General features: G+C 30.9%; 1 protein-coding gene across 1 annotated transcript in view; it reads right to left on the bottom strand.

Moving 5' to 3' along the window:
• LOC143251643 (uncharacterized) overlaps window positions 1-26,479 on the bottom strand; it is a 206,009-nt gene that overhangs the window by 16,731 nt on the left and 162,799 nt on the right. The window contains exons 30-37 of the mRNA XM_076502905.1: window positions 24,935-25,129; window positions 22,718-22,810; window positions 14,118-14,235; window positions 13,619-13,778; window positions 11,355-11,558; window positions 8,355-8,497; window positions 6,691-6,767; window positions 3,275-3,344 (exon numbers count right to left, since the gene is read on the bottom strand). Coding sequence (XP_076359020.1) covers window positions 3,275-3,344; window positions 6,691-6,767; window positions 8,355-8,497; window positions 11,355-11,558; window positions 13,619-13,778; window positions 14,118-14,235; window positions 22,718-22,810; window positions 24,935-25,129 — 1,060 coding nt within the window. The remainder of the gene's footprint in view (window positions 1-3,274; window positions 3,345-6,690; window positions 6,768-8,354; window positions 8,498-11,354; window positions 11,559-13,618; window positions 13,779-14,117; window positions 14,236-22,717; window positions 22,811-24,934; window positions 25,130-26,479) is intronic.

Below are 26,479 nucleotides of genomic sequence, written 5' to 3'. Positions count from 1 at the left end.
ACCTATTGCACAACGTTTTTGTTTTGCCTTGTTGGCTATTTTTGTTTTTACTACATTTCTTGGAAGAGGACTACTGAAGGTAATATTCCTGCTACTTCAATAATGGCACAACAGGCACCACTGCATCTATAATATTAAAACAGTAGTGTATTACGGTGTAATGGAATATATTAATGTTTGCTTAAATTAACATTTCAAATGCAAACAAAATTTGCAATAAAATGAATCTTTCAGGTCTATCAATCAAATCTTTAATCTGTATATTTACTTATTGTATTATTATGTGGTAATGTACGAAAACAAAGCAATGTAACTGAAGGTGTACAGATAAAACTGAATGCCACAAAACAATAAAAACAAATGCTCACCTTTTGAATGTTTTTGACAAGTATCTTCAGTAAGGAAATGGTCAGAGTGCAAAGGCATATATTTAAGTAACAGCTTGCCTATTCTCAAGCACATTTTCCATTTAATGGCTCTTGGGTCATCCTTTGTACATGACGAAGCTGTAATCCTTACATGTAACTTTCACACTCAATCATAAACAAATAATACTATGTAACACAAATTTTGTTCCTGAATAGTATGGGTTATTTCTTAATTGCTTATGTTGTAAAAGTACAAAAATGGCCATTATTCCCTTTAAAATTTGCTTTTGTGACCTGGATAATGAAATTTAGAAATTAACCTATTTTCTATGTAAAAACAGGCAAATTTGCACATTTTAATTTACATAATGTCTGAATTAAAACAACATATGAATCAATATTTACATGTATTTATACTAAAGTTATATAAAAATGAACAAAAATGTTTAGAAGTGAGTAGTTTTTTAAGATTAGCAACTGTAATGTAAATCACTTCCACGTATGAGCCCCAAAATATAGTCTCCCATCACACTTTTGTTATATGCTTCCAGTTTACAAAAGCAAAGTTTGAAGAGAAAAATAAAAATAGGTCTTTACCATTTACTTTAGGCATAAGCAATTGGGAAATAATACTTTCTGTTCAGGTACAAGACAAAGTAAAAGTTTTGTTACATAGTATAATTTACCATTTGTATTCCATTTAACTTAGATACTTGATAAAAGTTTAAGATTACAACAATATGACTAACTGCTGGTGTGAACCTGATGCTTCACATAAATGTATCTGTAATTTAATGCATTATTACTAGTTTATTATGGAATTTCAGCACAGTGTACATACATAAAAACTGAAAACAAAAGTGAGGGAATAAAAAGATCTAGTTTGAGCACTGGTACACAACAGAGTTATGAGGATAAAGAATTGTCACTGCATTAGGAATGGGGGATTAGCCCCTAATAATATTTACAGTTTTGATATGACCCTCCCCCCTAATATTTAAAACAATATTTATATTTGATATAAAGAGAGAGCAAGACGAATTACATGGTACCTCATAAATTATATGTAAAATATAATTCATATGAGGTAGGGCTTGCATTGCTGCTTGCCACTCTGTACAGATATGTTGTAGTAGCAGGTACATGTGTTGTAGGCATGTCAAAAACAACTGGCAGTAGCATGTCAACTTCAACAAAATATAATGATACTGTGTCTGGACAATGGTCAGCATTCTACATTTATGTTTAAAAACATATACCAACTTGTCATACTGGAAACAAATCTGCAATTTATAATACACAAATTTCTATTTCTTAATCATAAAACAAATACAACGTAAATACAATATTGAAAAAAATAATTAGAAAACTCCCCTTTGCATCACAAGTGTATATATTATACAAAATAAATCAACAGGTAAAAAGCAGTAACTGTGCAAACTGTGCCAGATCAGTATTTTAAAACTCTGTTCTTTGGCAACAAAATCAAGATCAATCAAACAGTCTTGTTTTCTTAAACTCAAATTTGTTTGTTGTATACATGAGGTAATCCACAGTTACATCTAACCTCTGAAAAAATTAGAAGTTAATGGACTTAGCACGTGGAAAAATAAGGGCAGTGACTGTTGCAAGTGGAAAGAAATGAACAAGACAGATTTGAAATCTGAATAGCATAAACCTTTTATTTAGTACAGAAAATCAGAGAAAGTTTGATCATCCAGGAAAGGATTATTTTTGAAATAATTTTACATGTTTAAATAGAATGTATTTTAATGTTAAGTGAAGTTAAGTTACATGATAAGTAGTAAGAGTTTATAAAGTATAAACACATGAACAAGCCTTCAAAAGCAAGTCTTGGCTACTTGAGGTAAGACACAAATTTACTTTCCTCAATGATCAGTATTATTCTTGAAAACTTCTAAGACATACAGCCACAAAGTAAATTCTCTTCTCTAGCTGACAAGTCATCAGAAAACAAACACAAAAATGTAGAAACATTTGTGTTCCATGTCACAACTACAACCTGTGCCCAGAACACAACTGGGCTGTAACAAGGGTAATGCAAGAAGTACAAATCTGTATCTATGGGACACAGTGCAACTACCTAATGAATTGCAGATAAGTTCCTTCATTGGTAAAGCTCATAAAATGTAACATTTAAGAAAGAATTTTTTACAAGTGATCTCAATAGGATTTATGTTTCAAAATCATAACTTGGATACACTTAAAAATTTTATAGACAAAAAATTCATACTATGGGAGAGTTAGGTATGTTGCATTTACATACTATATATTTATCTGAAATATATATATAGAATATATTTGTTTTAATCAGTACATTTCTTATTAATGGTATTTATAATACAATATACAAAATTAAATCAGAAAATTCCTCAAGTTATGGCCTGGCATGGCCAGGTGGTTAAGGCACATGACTTGTAATCTGAGTGTTGCAGGTTTGAATCCCCATTGCACCAAACATGCTCACCCTTTCAGCTGTGGGATGTTATAATGTGATGGCCAATCCCATTATTCATTGGTAACAGAGTAGACCAAGAGTTGGTGGTGGGTGGTGATGATTAGCTGCCTTCCCTCTCATCTTATACTGCAAAATTAGGGATGGCTAGCACAGATAGCCCTTGTGTAGTTTTGCATGAGATTCAAAAATAAACAATCCTCAAGTTGTTAAGTGCTCAATATAAACCTTTCTGCTACATGTGTGCCTAAATGTGGCAAATTAAGCTACAAATATGTTGTAACTTTTAATGTTTTTATTAAAACCACTTATAACCTTTCAGTATTTATTATGTATGTGATATAATTTTTCATCTGAAATTTAAACTCTTAAAGGATTCCTACTACAAACTACTTCAAAATGTTAAGAAAATATTAGAGAACAAAATTACCATTTTCAGCATGGCCATTTTCTTCTGCATTAAGTTCTAAAGATAACATTTTTCTATCATTTGTTTCAATCTGTAAGGAAATTAAAACACATTTAAATTCAATTTATACTTAAATGCTAAAAATAAATTTTATTAAAACAAAGTAAGAATAACAGTGATAGTGCCAAAAGTGCTTTTATGAGTTTAAATGATCTAAGTGTGGAAATATGCTATAGCTCTAGGTTAGGGACATAGAGTAAAAGAAAATATGTGTCACCACTATTCTTTAGTGACAAAAGCATTTGTGACAAGTGCATTAGGGGTGGAGAAATAATTTTAGAATATAGTATGATTCTGATTTTGCTTTGTATACAACTTGCTTATTTATTTTTTCAAAGTAATCTTATAACATGTACAGGTGTCTGAATAAATTATTTCATGGCATTCACTTTGTAACGATAATAATTACAAAATTGTTGAATATAAAATGCAAGAATTTAAAATGGCAAAATTTGGTTACTTACATAAAAATATTTCTTTATTTTTAGTACATGATGAATAATCACCTGTGCATATGTCATAAATATCAGATAAAGGACAAAACCTCTCAAGGCTGAACCATGCACATACTGTTTAAAAATAGCAATGCAACAGTATAATGTGTGATTAAATTTTAGGGTATAAGGCATCACAGATATATAATTACAGGGACATCATTTGCAATTGTTGTTAACAAGCATTAAGTAGGCAATAACACTCACTCATATGCAATGTATTAACTCCAACTCTAAGGCAAAAAAATAAAAACATAAATTATTTACAGTATGTACTTTTTAGCTTGTATCTAGGCAAAACTATAAGACATGTTAATGCATGCTTGTTATGAGCATACATTCATTATTCTCTTTTTAATAAAAAGTAAAAAAAATGATTCTTAAATAGATCATACTTTTAAATAACGTGTCATTGAATATTTTACTATACTGGATACAATATAAAACATATAAAGCATATGTATGATTTGTTTCACTTGTACTTTGATAAACATGTTAAATTATAACCAGAAAAACATTTTTCTTTAAAAAAAATATTGGTATGTGTTGTCAGGAATCTAGCCAGTCTATGCCCATGCTCTAGAGGTTCAAAACTTGTCAGTATAGACTTGAATAACAAATATAATAACTGTTAAACTTTGGAAAATAGTAACAGTCTGATTGTTAGAAAAACTGTTCTCTTCCTTAGCAAAACATTTTTTTTCAAAGTTCTGTTTAATATGTTTGTGGCCAAAACAGTCTTCATCCAGATTTATTAATACAAATTAAAAGTTGAATGTTAAATGGCAACCTCACTGCGTTAATTCTTGTGACACTTTGCTGGTTTATAAATTCAAAATTAATTTCAAATAAAAAAAATTAAGACTGCCTGTTTTCACTCCAAAGAATTATAAAATGTACAAAATCTCATGGATTATCAATTTCTTATTGAAATTTGCTTTGACACCTGGGAATCTGCAAAAAACTGAAAAATGGTAGCACACAGGAATGTAAAAGATTATAAAACAACCTGTAATTTTAAAAAAGATAAAAATTACTTTTTATAGTATTCTTATGAATAATATATTATTAAAATGAAGAATGCTGCACAAGCTCTGTATAATATTCATTTTAGTCAACTATAATTATTCAGTATAGAAAAACCATATTTGAGGGTATGGAAAATACAGTCTCACTAGTTTTAGTTCCAAATTTCAGACTTTTAAGTAGTTTGGCAATTCACTCTATAATGTAATATTCAAAAATTAGTAAGTTAATATCTTATTAAACCTTTGAAGGTATCTAACAGAACTTTTTTCCAGTTCTATTATATATTTTCTTAAATATTAAAAATAGGTTTTTGTATCATATAACAATGTTGACAATTTTTGAATATTTAATTAAATGTTACTACAGCCTAATTTGATGTACCTCAGTCCTCATCATTGGCTGATTTTATTTTGTTCATGTATAATGGTCTAAGGGAAAAACCTGAGTTGAAAGCATCACTAAAAGAACAACAAAAAATTCAATCCTACTCTAAAATGTTCTGATAACTTCAAAACTGTTGTACCATGTATTCAGTCATAGGAATTCACGGAATACAGGCAAAGGCCTGTTGTTTCACCAAGTTGTATTTATTGTGCAAAGCTAAAGAGCATTTAAAATTTAAGTATGAATATCCATATTTTTGAATAATGGTTAAAAGCCAGGTATCATCAGTTGTAAGTCTTTTTGTTAATCATGTGGTGATTTACTTCCTTTTTTCCTTTGATAACCTATTATATATGTCTACACATGATATACTTTAATTATAATTATCTTTCATTCATAGTTCTAGATGTTTTTAGTTTATATGAAGCATTGATATTGCAAGATTGAGCATAAGATTAAAAACAACAACGTATTGTATTTGTATCTACTTATGCCACATTCTTCAAAGAAATTATAATTTGTTCATATTGCATAATTTCTACTCCAGACCTTGAAATAGTATCATATGCTTGTAAAAAAGATTAAAAAACAAAACATAAATGGTGGGCTCAGCAGATAGCCCTATGTGGCCTTGCTCTAAGAAAACACACACACACAAAACATGGTTAGTGAGAAACATTTTGTTCCAAAGAAAACAGTTTAAATTTGCTTCAAACATTACTACAACCCTTTAAAAAACATTAAGAATATTTATATATTTGGTTTTTAAAATTCTCATTGGTAAAATTCCATTTTATGGTTTTCATAACAAACCATTCAAAGCATTTAGCATATTCACCACAGTAACAATAATTTTCTACTTTAACAGCATCTTTATTTAAATTACCATCCCTTGAAGAAGGAATCTGTTTAAGAATTATTCATTAACTTTCTAATTCTCATTTCCTACTTTTTACGGTTTTAAAAAATTAGATTTCTTCATAAGTATGGAGAAACCTCTTTTTTTTTTAAATGAAAGAACAACCCCAAAATTTAGAGATAAGACTTTTCTCTCTAACTAATGTAAACACTTTCTTTCCCATTTATGACAGAATTAGTTTCTATGTTTAATAAAAAGGCTCCCCCATTTAATGCATAGGTGATATTTCCAGTTCAGTGAAAAGACTTTCCTTACTATTAAGCATCATTTATGGAGAACTATCATTATTAGCTTGGAAATATTAAATATTAGTGCATTTTAAGCAAATAATTAAATATTGCATAAAAATATTCTTTATAAAATTTTTGTATTACCGTATCACCAATCAATGTATTTTAATTGCAATCAGGATAAGATAAAAAGTCATCACTATAATTTATGCCATTTTTTTTTGTCTTATATTGTGTCAGGTTAACAGAAAGTATTTTACACACTTTAATATCATGAAACACATTCATATTCATTCACTACACAATCATATTTAATCAAACCTTTTCATTTCCATTAGTGTGAAATAACAGCTCTTCATGTTCTTCGTATGTTTCTGGTTCAAATTCTGTGAACTGGTCTACAAAAACAAACAAACAACAAAAAAGAAAGAATTATATTAATTCTACACCCAGTTAATTTTGTATATTTTACATTGCACACTACTGTAGCTCTTCTGTATGATTCTTTTTTAAACCTTTCAGTCATGTTTAACTGCTATTAAACATAATACTACAGAATTCATAAAATAAGGAAAGCAAATAAATGTTTACTTTTCTGCATATTTCAGCTGCCAAAATGCCTTACAATTTATTTTAAAGATTCTGCACAAAGTTACATAAAAAACTATCTTCAGACAGCTGTTCCTAGTTTTGAATTAATGGACTAGAGGGAAAGCAGTTAAACAAGAGTACTCATAGCCAAATCTTACATTATTCTTCTGCAACCAGATAGTGGAATTTGGCTATAACTCTTAGATTGCATTGATGGCACCAAAGTAAAGAGTGTGTTTTGTGCTAATGGGTCTGAATCATGAAACTGTAGATTCACAGCCCAGGCACACAAACCATTAGGCAAAGATTGGCCCTAACTGTTTAAAAACTTAATTAGAATACATAAACCCTTAATGTTTGTACTTGCTGGATACAGAAACAATGTTTAGAATACTGGCAACAGCAGAATATGCCATGTCTTTTATATATCCTATGGTTACACAACTGATATACTGTTATAAATATTAATTGATATTAAAATGCAGCATGGTTTAAAAATTAAAACAATGAAATTTCCTTCATCTGCTTATTCAGTAAATTTTATTTTGCTTGAAACCATATTGTAACTTTTTCACCAGCTCATCAGTTGGTAATTAAATTGTGTGGTGCAAGAAATGTGATAATTTGTATTTCAAATTTTAGTGTTACTATGAAATAAATACATAGCATTTTATGTAAAAATGTAGTCACGAACCCCTGAAGAGTGGTATAAATAGCCAAACTATTGTTGTTTAATTTCCTAAGTTTGTCATTTATTGTGACTTAGTCAAATAATGAGTGAAAGCTTGTAAGTATTAAAGATTATTTCAATTAATACAGTTACATCATTTTGTAGAAAGTGTTGAAAAGGTTTTTAATACAAATAAATATGTGGAAAGAATCACATATAGTTATGATAATTAGTCTATAAAGTTGATTTTCATTTCAAGAGCTTATAAATGAAAAATGACTGCAAATAAATCCATTTACAATTGTACTTCACTTCTGTTGCTCATTTTATTATTGTTTGTTTGTTTTAACTATAAAGTTGTGCGATGAGCTATATGTAGTGTATCCAATGCAGGGATCAAACCCTGAATATTTTGCATTATAGCACAAAAGGTGAGGGCTGTTTCTTTACAGTCAGAATATTTTTTATCATTATTATTGGTTAAAATGTCATTGTAAAAAAGAAGTTTAGAATGCTTGCACTGAAGGAAAGTTTCTGCCTCATTGCATTATCTTAACCTTTAGGGTTATGATCCTATATTTTTAAATTTCTTCAAAAAGAAAAAGACCAATTCCCCCTTAACTTGATCTATTCAAAACAATTATAAATGTACTTTTAGCTTTTATATACTAGCAATAAAAGCAATTCATATACAATTTTGTTAAATATTTTAATAAAACCATACCTTCTTTATTCTGATCATTAATATCAGGCTTTATGTTTGACAAGGCGGGTAACACTGATCTTATTTCCATTGCTTCAGCCATCTTCTTAGCTCGTGTGATTACCATCTGAGCTCGAAATGCATCTTCTTCTAGTGATTTCAACCTAAGATGAAATTAACTTTACATTCATTTCTTCAAATACAATGAAACTCCAGAAAAAATAAAACAAGCAACTGTGATACTCATTTCATAAAGTTTAAGCTCTCACACAGTAGTCAACCCTGAATATTAACTTAAATCACAAGATCTTTATACCCCCAATACAGTTATAAACAAAACTTTCACCATATTATTAGAATATGTGGAATATACGTTTATTATCATGCAGTAGGTAAAGAGAAAATTCAATAAAAACAAGTATGGTTATATTACTGTAAGTGGCAAAAATCAATGAACTACACATTGCTTATTGGATTTAATTATGCCATCACTCAAATTTCAAATTCATTACAGGGAGTTAGAAGGCAGCTATAATAACATTATGAATGTATTCTAACAAAGACATTTCTGTAAATCTTAGGGCTTTGATACAATATTTCCAACGAAAAACAAAAACAAATTAGAAGACACAAAGACTCATCTCTGACTTCAGTTTCTCAACAGTCAATGTTTATTAAATTCTTAAGTCTTGTTTGTTGTTGGAACTTTGTATCACACTGAAGTCCTTGTCATTTGCAGTCTCATCACATTCTTGGTCCAGTTCCAGTAATTCTTCAAACTTATACAGACTTCTAAATCCAAGATGGGACTTCAAATAAAAGGATTTCAGCATAATATGTAGTTTCAATGACAAAGAAGATTTATAAATCAAAGAAACTTTGGCTATCAAGAAACTCAAATTAAATTCTAATTCATCAACAAATATTTCTGAAAAGCACAAAGGCATAAATAAATTGCTGCAAGATCAAAATAATATTCTAATCAATATTTCAGCCAAATGATCCCATTGATAAAGGTTATTTAGTTGAAACATTGACCATATATAGTCATGTGAAAAAGTTAGGACACCCTATGAAAGTCTGTGTATTTTTGGATATATAGATATTTAATCTCAATATTTAAAATACTGAGAGATTATAGGAATATAACAAAACAATTAAAACTGAAGAAAAGACTTTTCAAAATCTTCTGTAAATGTAATTCTACTAAAATGTATATTCTAACTGAGGAAAAAGTTAGGACACCCTACCCCCTAATAGCTAATAGCTAGTGTTACCCCCTTTGGTTGAAATAACTGTAGTGAAATGCTTCTTGTAGCCACCTTCCAGTCTCTGACATCAGTCTGAAAAAGTTTGACCCACTCCTCAATGTATAATTCTTTCAGCTGTGAGATGTTTGAGGGGTTTCTTGCATGTACAGCCCGTTTCAAGTTACCCCACAGCATCTCAATGGGATTAAGATCTGGGCTTTGACTCAGCCATTCCAGGACTCTCCATTTCTTAGTTTTCAGCCAGTTCTTGGTGGATTTACTGGTATGTTTTGGGTCATTGTCATGTTGCATGGTCCAGTTCTGCTTCAGCTTTAATTTCCTTACAGATGGTCTTACATGATCCTCAAGTACCCTCTGATACACAGTAAATTCATGGTAGATTCTATGATTGTGAGCTGTCCAGGTTCTGCTGCAACAAAGCAGCCCAAAACCATGACACTTCCCTCCATGCTTCACAGTTAGTATGAGGTTATTTTCCTGGAATGCTGTATTTGGTTTATGCCAAACATGTCCTCTGTTCTGGTGGTCCAAATAATTTAATTTTGGACTCATCTGTTCAAAGAACATTATTCCAGAAGTCCTGGTTTTTGTTTACATTCTCTCTGGCAATCTTCAGTCTGGCCTTGATGTTTCTCTCAGAGAGCAAAGGTTTCCTCCTTGCACACCTCCCATGCAAGTTAAACTTGTGCAGTCTCTTTCTAATTGTAGAGGCATGCACTTTCATATCAACAGTAGCCAGAGACTGCTGTAGATCCCATGATGACATGTTAGGGTGTTTGGAGACCTCTTTTAGCATCTTGCAGTCTGCTCTCAGAGTGAACTTGCTTGGACAACCAGACCTGAGCATGTTGGCAGTTGTTTTGAAAGCCCCCCACTTGTTGATTATTTTCCAGACAGTGGAATGGCTGATTTCAAAATATTTTGGGATCTTTTTAAATTCCTTACCAGACTCATAAGCTGCTACAATTTTCTTTCTGAAGGCCTCAGACAGCTCTTTTGCTCTCACCATGGTGCTCACTCTCACTTCAACAGTCAGGAGCACACCAAACTAAATGTCTGAGGTTTAAATACTGCAAGCCTTATTCAAAATGCTGAGTAACGATTTTCTAATCATGTGCACCTGGTGTAATCCACCTGTGTGTGAGTTGAGCCATTTTAAGTGGGAATAAATGTGGGGGTGCCCTAACTTTTTCCTCAGTTAGAATATGCATTTTTGTGGAATTACATTCACAGAAGGTATTGAAAAGTGTTTTCTTCAGTTTTAATTGTCTAGTTATATTCCTATAATCTCTCAGTATTGTTAAAATTGAAATTAAATATCTATATATCCAAAAATGTTACAAAAATACACAGACTTTCATAGGGTGTTCTAACTTTTTCACATGACTGTAACTATTCTTTCATTACTATTAATCATTTCTTTATAATTTTTTCACATTATAAATGCACTTCAGATAGACATGCAAATTGGAATTTAGAAATATAAAGTTTATGTAATAGAAAAAACACACCTCAAGTGTCACTGGTAACATACTAATCAGGTTTAAAAGAACTCTGAAAAGTAGCTTCTATATTACTATGAGTTCATTTCTGGAGGGCTTCTATGTAATTTTTGAATTGAATATGCTAAAAGAACTTTTAAGTAAATCATTAAGATAATTTTTACTGTGAATTATGTGTAAGCATACATTTTCAAGACAATAATACTTGACTAAAACAAATATATTCATTTGTTTCTGTATCACTTTACCTTGCTTGTCTCCAAGCTGCTCGTTTTTCTGCTTGTAATGCCCTCTGTTGAGCTGGGGTAAGTTTAGCAAGTTCCTCCTCGGAAATTTCCAAACCTTCCTGTTTTAGCTTAGCTTGCATTCTTCTCTCAGCTTTAACTGTCCGAACAGCTGAAATTGTACCTGACATTTCTGTAGCCAAGTTTGACCAAGATGCTGACAAACTGCTATCATATGTTATAAGAAAAGAAATAAACTTCCATAGTTAGTCTTAATATACAAGGTTTCAGAGAAATGTTACAAGCACTTTAAAATAAATTTCTGTACCTGTGACTTCTTATAAAACATTTTTTAAGGTTATTTTTAAACTGGTATTATTGTGAAAGAAAACAAAACAAAAACTAAGCTTTCATAATTTTATAAAGACATCTCTAGAATACATAATGTATATTTTGGATAGCAACTTAATTTTGGTGAGTGATTACTAAGCCCATTTTGAAAAATAGAATGAATATAATACAGATAAGGCTCTCTTCCAGCAACAGATGACTAAATTCAATAAATAAGAAAATCTTTGGCTTTTAAATTATTAAGACAAATTATTTAAAAATACACAATGCCCTTACTTCATAACTAATATAAACTAAAAATGGGAAGAAGATAGAATTAATGATAGTGTGATGAATTCACTGAATAGATAAAACAACGTGGAAAAATACTTGACATTCCTTAAGCCAATCTGACCAGTTTCATATTTGTTTGACTATACAGACCTAAAAACTAAAATTATCATACTCTCTGTAGATAATAAGGTAGGCTTAATTTGTTTAGAAAGTTCATTTTCTAGTGAATTTTAACAAAAATGATAAAATTGGAAATTTTGTTTTGAACATTTATCTAGTATTTTCTTGCTTTTTCCATCTAACAGCTCTTGGTGTACACATTTTGAGTTTGATAGCTAAAGGTCTTTGCATATTAGCCACACTTACTTTTTAGATTGAAATAGTAACTTAAAAAGCATAACCTGGAACTTTAAATAGTTTTTACTTTTTTTTGATGAGTGAGGTTGATTTTAAAATAAATAAACTATACATATATATAAGATGAAGAATAAAAGTGTACTATAGTTCTTTTTTATCACATAACAAACCTACATAAGCCTATTATTCTGTCCATTATGGGTATTTTAACCCCAAATTTTAGTTTTGTAAGTCTGTAACGTTTTTGCTGGTGTACTGGAGAACAAATATATTTTTATCAATTAAATATGAGTAAAATAACCATAAAAGTAAGTTTTTGTATCTTACCAACAAATTTGTATTAACATTCAAGTTAATTTCAACATTCCAATAGACTTGCTGAAATGGTAAAAAAAACAGGAAGTGTTGTGATACAGAAAGTTAATCACACTTTACTTGAAATTACATACATTTTAACACAATATAGTGTAACTTGTGATGTAAGCCCATGCACCATAGGCAACATATGTGACACTTACATATTTGTTTTACAGCAAATTTTCAATTACTTGAAAATTCAATGCCATCACTTATGGTTAATGAGAAATACTTATATAGTTATATTATTAAGCAATGTTTCAGCTAAAGGTCACCACATACCAAAGAATGAAAGTTTGATTTTTTTCAATGGAAGTGGAAAAATCCAACCAGCAAAGAGAGCACTTAGGACAATAAAATGTTCTGAAAACCTACTCCAACCTAGTCCAGAACAATGCCTTCACCTATTACATGAAAGATACTCTTAAAAAAAAACAAAAAAACTCTCCATATCAAAAACTCGTTGCAATGAAAAATAGATTTTGTCTGGCATGAATAATAAACCTTTTGATATAGCACTCTCCCTCCACTCACAAGATTAGCTTTTCTCATTTTGTGCTACTCTTTATTTGCAAACATTTTTGAACACATGCCACAAGCCATCAGCCTTCCCTCTTTTGAAATCCAAAGTTCCAAAACATCTTATGTAAATCACTATGCATCACCTCCACCAGTAACAGAGCAATACTATCAATTGAAGGCAGCATAAAATAAGAACATCTAATTTTGTGAGAGGAGGGAAGTACCTATTAGGAAACTAATAACTTTTCTCAAAGTTGATGAAGCTTCACTAGTTAAAGGTTTATCAATTCCAGTCACAACTCAAAATTAGTAGTTGTTTTTATGAGAAATATAGCTGAAGAAACTGGAGTCATAACATTTCCATTCATCACATTACTGTGAAACTTTCCCATAAAATTTCATGAATGCTGAAACTAATACAGTGATACCTGTTGTCCTCCTTGTGGACTAATTCTACGTTGTAGTCTTCCTGCCCATCCTCCTGGCTTCTAAGTAACTGTTCTGAGTGTGTAGTATTCATAAAGTCAAAATCCACTTCAGTGCAGTCTGGATGAATGCTCACTCCAATCCTTGATGGTGGTGTGTTCACTACAAGATTGTATCTTAATATGTTATTATTATTATTTTTTTAAATACAGACTCCATGTAAAATATATTAGCTGATGTAACAGCAGTTAACTGCTATTTATCATTAAACTGGATACAAAGTTTATTTGTAAACACCAAAGATAATCACATGCATTTAATATCTAAGAAAATCTGAATTATTTCAATCATTAAGTTTAACAATTTCTTCATACAATAATTCTCCAACAGCCTATTCCATTTATTCATGCAGTAACTATTTTAATATTAGAAAACTTGAAATAAAAACTTATTGAAGTTTTATATCTAAACAATAATGGTTAACTGAAGATTAAGACAAACCTGAATTATTTATCTGTTCAGCTTTTGCAACAGCTTCTGACAAATGTTTAGAATCTTCTATATCATCTGGTAGAATTTGGGATGTCAATGATGAAGTTAATTCTTCAAGTGTTTCACCCTTAAAATCAAAAATAAGAAAACAATCAAATTCTAGTTTGGCATTGCAGAAAAAAAAAAAGATTTTTTATGAAAATACAATATTTTTTATGAAATCATGAGAACAAGATACAATAATTTTAAAGTTTACTGAGAAAAGAAGAGTATGATAATGTATATGTTTTTAAAACCTTATAATCACACTTTATATTTAGAGGCTGAGGTATCATATCCTATACTGCTTTTGGAATTATTTCCTCCACTTTGATAATGTTCAATCTCATGGCCAACAACTTTAATAAACTGTGCTGTGCACTACCAATCTGTTTTTGCCTGTTTTATGGCTCGAATGTGGTTAGCATATTTATATTATTCCAGTTCAGTCATTGCAATGTTATTAAAGTTTTCACCAGAAGATAATGATGCTTTTAGTGGCAAAACCAAGGTAGTAATAATGTATCTCAAGATATCTAAAGATGACACAAAAAGGTCAAAATGTTCTCCTGTACTTTATTTTAATAAAAGTTTCAATACCTATAACAACTGTCTTGAGATACATTTTTACTTCAAATGTGTTTCTCATCATCATGCTAGTAATAAATATTTATGAAGTATAATATTGTCAATATTTTCCTCAATTTTACATGTAAATTTGTTTGGTTTGCTCTTTTATCTAAGAGGTTTTGTTTTGACCTTAACTATTTTGTTAAACCACGTTGAACCCCTTTTCAACATATTTTAAGTCAAGAAGAGCTAAATCCTTCCAGCATCCATGAAATGGTTTTTTTTTTCCCATCAGGAATTCAGCTAATATTGGGGTTCACCAACATATTATGGAGTCAATTTACACCCTTGGCTATGATTTTACACTATTTTTCAACATATTAATTTCCAATGTAATAAGCTTTTCTAAGAAGGAAAGAATAACAAGGTTACTCTTAAAATACAAAACGTTTCTAAAGACCTCCCACTGTATGTCAGCATAAGCTTCCAAAACTAATCTAAGCAGGCCAAGGGCAGAAATGTCCATTACAATTATGTTAATTGATTAATAAGTATGTGGTAGAATGAAATTGCTGAGATTACAGTTTCTTTGCTCATTTTTCTCACAAAAACAGTTGTTAATTTTTAGGTGTGGTTATTTGTGAATTTTAATAAACTTTAACCCATTTACTGGGAATGCTCTAAGTATGTGCAAAATTTTTGTAAAATGTGCATCGTATAAGATTACTTGTATTCATTTGCTGGAGGTGAACTATACCCTATGTGAAGAATCAACATTCAATGGATTAAATCCTTGATTATCATCTTCTTAAAGGTATAAGGAAATAAACCCAGCATTATTACAATAAATATTTGGATCAGAAGACTTACTTGCTTATCAGAACTTTAACTTTACAGGTGAGGACACTGATTTGGATTGGCTTAGGGGTGTAATTTCAGAGCCTAATTACAATAAATATTTGGATCAGAAGACTTACTTGCTTATCAGAACTTTAACTTTACAGGTGAGGACACTGATTTGGATTGGCTTAGGGGTGTAATTTCAGAGCCTAATTACAATAAATATTTGGATCAGAAGGCTTACTTGCTTATCAGAACTTTAATTTTACAGGTGAGGACATTGATTTGGATTGGCTTAAGGGTGTAATTTCAGAGCCCAGTATTTTTACAAATGCTCTATTATATCTGTCTTTCTAATTTCACAAAGAGAACATTAAAAGCATTTTACTTTAAAATGCAATTCTTCTTAACTCTATACATTGTTGGGCAGGAACATCATTGTCAAAAACAACATTAGTTTTATAGTAATGTCCAAGGTTACAACACTATTTTTGAAATTTAATAACATTTTCAGCAATGTTGTTAAATTTTTAGTCAAAATAGCACATTATTCATTACTTTTTAAATAAAATAATATTACAGCCCATTAATATGCTTAAAAACAATAACAACTAATAACAACCAGTAGTTTAAAAACATCTGGTTAAAAGAATAATAATTAATAACCTAATAAAATTGACCATAAATATAATAAATAGTGCATTTTTAAACTGCAGTAATACTGGAACAATACCAGAGGAGTTAAGCATTGCATATGTATTCCTGCTGAAATATGTTTTGTCCTGTTGAAGAATAAATATTAGTTGAGTTATGAATTTGTAGACTCAAAGTGAGGGCTGCTGCACTAACCAAGGATACATTTGGTGTGTATTTTATGTCACTAGTCTACAAGCTATTAAAATGGGAAGTTATGTGAAGCACTATGTCACAAGAAAGTGGCAGCAGTTTGAGTGAAACTCCATGTAATCTTTGCACATACCTCAACAATTACTACTTTAAGTTTACTGGAAGAAAGCAGTGGTGACAACTCATCATTTGAGTGCTTGCTTTGCTTGTCTTAAAAAAAATGTTCAGTTTGAGCAGTACATCTGCAACTTAAAAAACATGTGTCCATAAAACGTTTCTCTGTTGTTAAGGGATTTGAGTCTAAAGTGAAACTATGTATGACATGAAACAAATGAACAGTGAAAGTAAATGAAGGTGGTGACAATACACCTAAGAAATTTGCAGTTGATTGCAAAAAATAAAAATAATAGCTTCTTACATTTAAGTAAAGCTCTCAAGTGTTTTAACAGAAGCTAATATTGGACTTATTGCCTCAGAGTTTTTGTCATTTGGAGTTATTAAGTCCACATCCTTTAGAAATTTAATGACATCACTTCAACCAACAAGAACACTAATGAGACAAGTGAACAATGGCTATATGGAAAACAGTAGTCTTCTCAAGTCCAAACTAGCATACTGCTGGCTCTCGAAGTTGCAAAAACAGGTAATTGAATAATCTCTAATTTTTTAGTTTCTAATATTCTCACATTTTTTAAACTATACAATCTTGGGGTTTGATTTTTCACACCTTACTTTGGAACACCGATACTGAATTAGACATTTACTATAAACATTGGAGTTAACCTGTTTTATTATTGAAAGCATGTTTTAAACTAACAAACTATTATTTTGTTTCAGAGCCTACTTATGAGTCACAGTGCACTGCATAACAATGATATACACTGGAATGTTAGCATGCAGTTATCACCTGCTTTTGTATAAAAGGATGTCATTTGTGATCTTGCTGGAAGGTCACTAGAAGCAGTACATGTTGAATACTGCATTCAGAAAAAAATGATCAAGACTGCAAAAGATGATGGCAGCAACTTTGTCAAGACTTTCAGGTTAATGGCATAATTTAAAAGTTATGTGAATTAACCTATATATTTAAATTACTGCACATGACAGTTCTAAGTTATATACCTTAGTTAGGTGAGCTGTTACTACGTTCTCCATGGTTGGCACCCATTTAGGACATCATGCATACATTGACCAGTTAGAAAGAAGCTTTAAAATATCACAATAAAAATATAAATGTGAGAGAAAAAACAATCTGTATTATACAAACATGGGTGTGTGAATGAATCACTAGATAAAGGAAGGAATGAAATAATGAAAGGAGAGAAGATATATATTACAGTAGAACCTTGAGTAACAGGTACCTCAAAGCAATGGGCACAATACTATTAGGCCATACCTTTTACCTACTATTTGTAACCAAACAAAATCTTGCAGTAATGAGCACCTTAATATTCCAGATTAAGGCCAGTGTCTTTACTCTCGTTCTCTGTATGAGTAATGAGTAATGTGGGCAGTTATCTTTGTATGCCTGTACAGTTTAGCACTAAATACCAAACATCCCAGAATGATGACCAATCTTCAAACACTTGTGATGTTTATTGCAGTGGTTCCAAATCATATACTATAATAAATATTTTCATAAATTCAAAGTGCTCATTACTTATTACTATGGGTTATTCTCACTGTAAATATTGTAGGATACAAAAGCTGATAAATTTCTTGTAGTGTTCTTGGAGAAAGAGTAAAAGTCGACTTATTTCTGTGAGTATGTTTTGTTGCTCTCAAGAATATTGGATTACTGTGTCACATAAACAGTCTAGCAACATAAGTAGTAGTTTGTTGCCTTATTTTCAGTGGTTGTCAATTACAGTTGTTGACAGGAAAGCAAACAGTATAAACATCAGTACTATAAACCAATAATGAATTAAATATCACAATACCATTATCAGTCTGGGTTGTCAACTTACTGTCCTAGCAGATAATGTCTATGTATTTTGATGCTATTTCTACAGACATTCAGCCTGGACTGATAACAGTAATGTTGTATATATAAATATATATATGTACACACACACACAAAACATCAAATATTGTTGGTTGATTGTTCTGATTAACTTGGTTGGGCATCAGATCATACTATTGCCCTTCACTGGCCATGTTATTAAATGTCAAAATTATTTTTTGTACTAATGTAGTAGGTTTACATAATAGAGTGATAATTTCTTTTTCATTACATATTTAAAGTTGCATTTTGGGTAAAAACACTAGGACTTTACTATTTATAGCAAGTAACATAACTACTTTTTTTCTAGCAACATGTAAAACTCTGACTCTATATCATTTAATAATGTATATATATACATATACATATACACACACACACACACACACACACATCTTTCCTTGCAAAAAGCTGTAACAAGTCTGTCTAGTCATAACTCTGTCTTGGCAGCAAGGCACTGTGAAGTCATAAAGAATTTGATATGAACTAAAATGTGAGTGCTAAATATGTCACCTATAGAATGTCAAAAGCTGATAACAATGAAGTTTAGTTATTTCTTTGCCTATCATTTTGTGCTCACTGTTATGATTATTTGTTTCAAAGACAGATTGTTTTCAGATTTTGACCAAATGTTAAGTGCAATTGTATCATGATATACACATAAGGATACTAAGTTCCATGTGCTGAGTCATGTGAAGCATACTAAAGGCAACAATCACAAACATACTTTCAACAGGGTTGTAGATTCAAATGAAGCAATCTGGAAATGGATCAACTATGAGTAGCTTTGATCACTGGGAAAAAAACAAATGCAACATCACAATCTATAAAAATGTCCAATAAGGCTAAACATTAGCTCAGTTCCATCATATTGATGCATCTTTTCTGGATATTAACCCGTATTGACATTTACTAAATTGTAATAAGGAAACTGTATGTGACAGCTGACATTCTTTCCCATTGGTTAGAGAATCATTCAATAACATATCAATTTGTTGAAATACTTATCAGGAAATAGTTTTGTTCTCCTTCATTATTAATATAGAGTTACTGTATAACATTCTAAGCTATATACAAGAAGGTAACAAATGTCTGCAAATCAAACAGTGTACAGAAACCTTTTAAACTGAAGATACAACCCTCAAATACTGAAAGAGAGCAGCTGCCAGTTTCATTTCAAACTAGGAATCTAGAAAACATTCACAGAAGGTTAGTGGTGAGGCTGGAGGCAGACACATACTGATTTCAACTCATGTGGACAAAACTTCCTGAAGAATTTGAATAATGCCATAAACGTAGCCCTTACTGAAACAAAACACAATTCATAGATATAAAAAATGTAATAATTCCTGCAGTGGGCTAGTCAAATGAATGTGGTCTTGTAATTATTTATCTGAATAATTCAGGAACTAGCAGTTTTATATCAGTACTATTACAAACTCATTTATCAAGACTATTAACTGTACTATTACTAAAAATCTGCATAAAAGTACACATGATCGTACAGCTAGAATTTGGAATTAAGTAAGGAAAATTGCATATTTTTAGCTTTTCTACATGAATTGTTAGTAATATATAATACTAAATATTGGATATACAATATTGTTCAATTTAAGAATTATTATTTAGTTTATTTAGTGATTTAATATTTAATCATTATTAAGTTTTCATAATAAGAGAGTGAAAAGTTTAGTTTAGAAGCGATATTTAAGTAACTGTATGAATTGTACATTGTATATGTAGTTCTGGGATTTTAATACTGTTAGCATCATCTTATTCAAAGGTTCTAAATTTTTATTGTTATGTCAATATTGTTGTTACTAGAGGGCTAGATATCTCTAGATTTTTTGTTACATATTATAGATACATGCAAACACAAAGTGCAAAGGAGAAATTAAGATAAGTTGGTGAAAGTGAAGTTAAACTTTGTGATTGTTAATTTAGCCATAATGAGCAATATCCTTAGAGTTTAACAGAGATTAAGGAGTAGATTTATATGTGAACTTTTCTCTATGTTAATATACTTTTATGTGTGAGCTTTTAGTCTTCTTATCAGAGCCTTCATCAATCAACAGTGTATAAGAGAGGAGATATTCTTGGAAAGTCCAAGAATAACCAGTTAAAGTCAAATTCAGTGGTGGCTAACCAGAAACTTGATACCACCAAAGGTGACAAGAACTCAACAAGACAAAACAGAGAAGAGATATTGTATTTGTTATAAAACAGGGCACATTACAAAGAAGTGCAAGTCCATCAACAACAAGCAATGGCAGAAATATAAACATATAGCAGTTGGAGTCATTAAAAAGATGGTGTTGGCAAGAAACAAAAAAACAGTGACAATCACTATGGATGCTGCTGCCAGAAGAAACAGAACAGAGACAACCCATCAGATTCACCACAGTAAAGAAATGATACTTCTGTGATTAATTAGTGTATGACTGATTGTCAGCTCAAGTTAGCAAATGGATCAATAATGCCAGTATTAGTCAGAACACTTGACATATATTGAGAGGTGACAACAAATAATAACATGTCAGTAATGGAAGGCTATATTTGGAAGGGAAGAAAAGTAAACAAGATATCAATCCCTGTAAAGTATCCAAATGTGACATCCTGAATGTATGTTCAGGAGAGCTCAAGGTAGCACATAAAGAGACACCTGTTACTGCAGAAACTTTGAGACAGTATCCAAGAGAAAGTCAAACACAATACAAAGAGAAAAGAGATCTACATAATAGAGGACTGGAAGGAAGTACTGTACCAGACCTATCAAAACAGTTCTACTAGGGAAGCTAAACACATCACAGGCAGTCAGAATTGCTTCCATGACAAATAAGTCAAAGATCAACATTTCAAGGTTGAATAGAAGGTCTTAGTTCTGCTGCCTATGGACAACAACAAACCCACCATGCAGTGGAAAGAACCTTATGAAGTAAAGCAAACTATCAACAGAATGTACTGTAAAGTGAAATTATATGGGAAGACAAAGATCTGCGATGCAAATATGTTGAAGTGGTACTTCAAGTTGGAAGAAGATATAACAGGTACAGCTGTTAAGGTACAGATGAACATGACAGGTGTGGATGTTACAGATGCAGAACCTGAAGACAATGACTTTGTTATATAAAAAGAAAACTCACTACACCTAAAACCACTGTATGGAGATGAGACATGCAAAAAAATACTAGCATTAATAAGGAAAAAGGTACAAGGTTGACTGTTCCAGTATATAGATAAATTAAGAAAGACAGACTTCAAGCAACAAAAGATCAAGACAAAGACAGTGAACCATGTCAAGGTGAAGCCCTACCAGATGCCCTATGAGAAGAGAGACTAAAAAGTGAGCCACAAATGTTGGTGCATACTATATGAGAAGACTTAATGTATGAACTAAGAACAGTCTTTGTATATAACATAAAAAATACTGTAAATACTTTTCTAGAAGGGCTTATTATTGGATATACAAGACTGTTTAGTTTAAGAGTTATTATTTAGTTTACTTAACAATTTGATATTTAATTGTCATTTAGTTTTCACAAGAAAAGTGTTAACAGTTAATTATTTTAGAAGCAACAGTTATGACAAATTTCATTACATAACCCTGCACAAGTTGTACATTGTGTATGAAATTTAATTTTTGCAATAAGCTTTTGTAATATTGTTGATATCATCTTACTCAAAGCTTCAAAAATATTTTTATTATGTGAATACTGTTGTCACTAGAGGGCTAGGTATTTCTAGAGTTTTCTGTCAAGTGTTATAAATATATGCAGATAGAGTGTGCCAAGGAAAGTTAAAGAACATTAAACTGTACAATGTAACTGTTAATAGGCAAATTCTAAAGTAGTTTCACAGTTTATTAGAGATAAATGAGAATAATTTAACTTGTAATAGGGTGTTCTAAAGAAACTGAACCAGCCTCTGTGAACTTCTGAGAAAAAAAAAATTATTTAGTTTTAGATACAACTGTGATATTTTATAGTGTAAAGAATTTTTGTACATAAGTTTAACTTGTTTTCAATATATTATTTTGAAATACATGGGCTGTGTGCTGTCCATTTATTGTTCAAATTTATCATCAACAAGTTACAGATATCTACTGTAAAGAATCTGCAGCCCATATACAAAAACTAATGCTAAAACAAATCACGATTTAACACTAGAGAATTATAAGTCTACTTTTGCCACAACACCATGTGTAATCATCTTTTTTAGGTCTCAGATACACTGTTGTACATGTCATATCAGTTATCAGAATATGACTGTTTGAATAGAGTAAAAGAGTACTTAGATCACATTAACAGCTTACCTCTGTTAAATGGGGTATAACCTTTTCTGTGTAACTGGAAGAATTAGATGAGAGGTTATGAATATCTTCAATTTGCTCCTTCTTTTTATATCCCTAAAGAAGACTGTGTATTAACACTAAGTAACATGATGACTAAACTTGGAGAATAATTAATCAGTGGTATTAGAAATTCTCATATTTTTTTCCAAATAAATTAAGAAAATATTAGTTTGAAATTTATATACGTAAAAATTTTCTATAGCAAGTAGACACTTATAAATATCAGATATTCAAGTAGCAGTTTTATATTCACTCAAGTAAAAAAATAACAAAATCCTTTTTTGTTTGAATAAATCACCCATATATATAAAAAACTATGCAACTGAATATTTCAAGGATCAACTTTCATTAAAATAAAATTGAAACTCATTTATCAGCCAATAGTAACTATGTACTTAACAGATGGTCAGGATATATTGGGGAACTATATAACGACAACAGAAGCCCAACCCCACACATAGAAATAGACACAGTAGACCTTCTAATTATGCCTGATGAAGTGGAACATGCAATAAAGAAGATACATAAAGGCAAAGCAGCTGGTCCAGACGACATACCCATTGAACTTTTATTAGCCCTAAAAGAAGTGGGAATCCAGGAAGTGACAAAACTACTGAACACTATTTATGACACGGGTGAAATACCGGAAGACTTTAAAAAAATCAGTCTGTATTGCATTGCCGAAAAAGCTCGGAACAACTGACTGTGAACAGCACAGGATAATTAGTCTAATAAGTCATCTTATCAAGGTTCTTTTAAGAGTGCTCATGTCTAGAATAAGGAATAAGATAAGACCAGACATTTCTGATACTCAGTTTGGATTTATAGCCGATAAAGGCACTAGAAATGCAATTTTTGCTCTAAACATGCTCATGGAAAGATCACTGGAAGTACAAAAGGATTTATATCTATATTTTATCAATTATTCTAAAGCCTTTGACAAAGTGAGACATGGTGACCTATTCGACATGTTGTCAGACCTGAACATCGATGCTAAAGATCTAAGAATCCTTAGAAACCTTTACTGGCAGCAAATGGCAGCTATCAAAATTGAAAATGAATTGAGTGAATATAGACCAATTGAAAGAGGGGTGAGGCAGGGATGTGTATTTTCACCAGATCTTTTTAACTTATACAGCGAAATAATCCTATGAAACATCAATGAACATCAGGGAGTCAAAGTAGGTGGATGCAATATCAACAACTTGCTTACGCTGATGACACAGTCCTCATTATGGACTCGAACGAAATCTACAGACTCTCCTCACAACAACAGTAGATGAGAGTGAAGAAAAAGGCTTGCAGTTAAACGCAAAGAAAACAGAGTGCATGGTTATCTCAAAACAATCAATTACACCCACATGTAGCATAACCGGCAAGGACGTGAGAATAAAACAAGTCGAAAACTTCAAATATCTTGGATATACTATAACATCAAATGCAAAGAGTGACACAGAAATAAAGAAAAGAATTGCAATGTCCAAGGATACTTTCTATAAAATGAAGTCCATATTCACAAACAGGAACATAACAAATGTCACTAAAATTAACACCTTGAAATCATATGTATGGTCTGTTCTCTTATATGGCTGTGAGAGCTGGACACTGAACAAAGATACAGAGAAGAGATTAGAAGCTGCTGAAATGTGGTTCCTTAGAAGGATGCTAAAAATATCATGGACTGAAAGAAAAATAAATGTGGAAGTCATGGAACTGGCAGGATAGAAAAGGTCCCTCATGAAAACTATAAGAAAGAGACAAATGGAATTTCTAGGACACATCTGTAGGAAGAATGTGATAGAGAAACAGATGCTATGTGGAAAAATAGAAGGGAGGAAAAGCAGAGGGTGTCAAAGAACTAAATATATCGACAGCCTCAATAACTATGTCACCAAGAACTCAATGAGCAACATCGAGTTGATAAGGAGGATTGACAACAGAGAAGTCTGGCATGCCATGGTCGTCGATGTCTGCCACAGATTTGACACATGAAGAAGAAGTAACTATGTAATTTAGTATTTATATGTAAAAAATGTTTTCAATCAATAGTGTCATCAAATAAAAAAATAATATACCTAGAAGGCTTATAACAAAAAACAAAATGGAGTTTGTAAGTTCATAAAGATATTGATCAAAGAAGTTATGGGCAAATATCAACAGAAACAGAATTCTCCTCACTTGTTGGGAAACTTCAATATCATCATCTTGATATACAGAGAATACACAGTGTGAAGATATTTCATTCATGGCGGGATTATCAGCATCTGTTGTATTGTAACCATCACAGACGATGAACTCTACTGAATCTCCTACATTGCTTAAGGCAAGAACAGCTTCTTGGTAAGAAGAGCCAAGTAATGACACTCCATTTACCTGACAAAAACAAACATAAAACTTCATATACACATATGAAAGTTGTATGATTATATGAGTAGAAAAGCAGTAAAATTATATTTTACATAAGAAATAAAGCAATTTGGCTATGGAAACACTTCTGCTTAGTAAGACCGATATGAAATTTTAGGAATGGTAGCAAAATATGTTATTTTTTAATTACAAAAATGGATTGCTTTTACTATCATATACACACATAAATATGTAGAAAAATGGAACAATTCATTCTGTATAATACTTTAATTGCTAGTAATAACCTAAAGAATACAGATAAATAAATATTATAAAACCTTTTGACAGTAAAAATAAAACTATGATTTGGTTATTTACATCATGACTTTTGCACAAGGCTGGATTAAGGATCTAAGAAGCCCTCAGAACTGAACTTCACAAGTAAGACAAATACAGTACAATACTATTTATTAACTATGGTTTGAGTATTACATGTGGAATTCACCAACGTCTGTAATGATGTTTGTATGTTAATATTACAGACATCGAGTAACATTTAATTAAAATTAAACAGTCAAAAAAATTTACACATAAAAAAAAACACAAAGAAACATCTTACACAATCTTCTTAACCAACACACTTTGAATTTCTAATCCATTGACATATATACACAGGTGCAGTATATGATTGGCCAATCACAGTACATTTAACATTGAGCAATACACAGATACAAGTGATGGATAGATAATGTACAAAATGTTAATTCATGTATTTATAATAACTTAACAACAACAAATATTTTGCTACATGGCCAGGCAAAAGAAAAAGCAGCATGAACATGTTAATCAAATATTACAAAATAAGAACTTGATATGAAACAAGTGTAACTGTTGTTCTCATAATATCCAAGTCCTACATGTTTTTCAAGGGGGCATTAAACTTTTGATTTTTTATGTTTGTGAGAAAGCCCCCTTGATCCAAAGAACCTGAGGCATTTGCACTCATTTGCCTCTTTCTTCTTATGTAAACTTTCTCCAATAATTTTAAGTAAATTAAGTAAGTTTTATGAAAATGGTTTCTGATAAATTATGTTTTATTTATAAGATATTTAGAAATATACAAATTTAACTTACAGCAGTCTAGGTAATGTCAAAAAACATGTAAATCCTGTTTTCAATATATAAAAGATTTGATTAATAACATAATCCATGTTACCATGACTTTGAAATTCTGACAGAACAAAATTATATGCAAAAGATTCAAGGAAGTTTAAGTAAATATAACAGGATTAGGGTAGTCAATGTCAGAAACAAGGAGCCCATAGCCGACTAAAGAAAAATATTTCAATTTTCCACATAATATGATTTAATTTTTTC

This window comes from Tachypleus tridentatus, chromosome 6, assembly GCF_004210375.1.
Source record: "Tachypleus tridentatus isolate NWPU-2018 chromosome 6, ASM421037v1, whole genome shotgun sequence".
Classification (NCBI taxonomy): Eukaryota; Metazoa; Arthropoda; class Merostomata; order Xiphosura; family Limulidae; genus Tachypleus; species Tachypleus tridentatus.
This window is presented reverse-complemented; position numbering and strand designations above follow the sequence as displayed.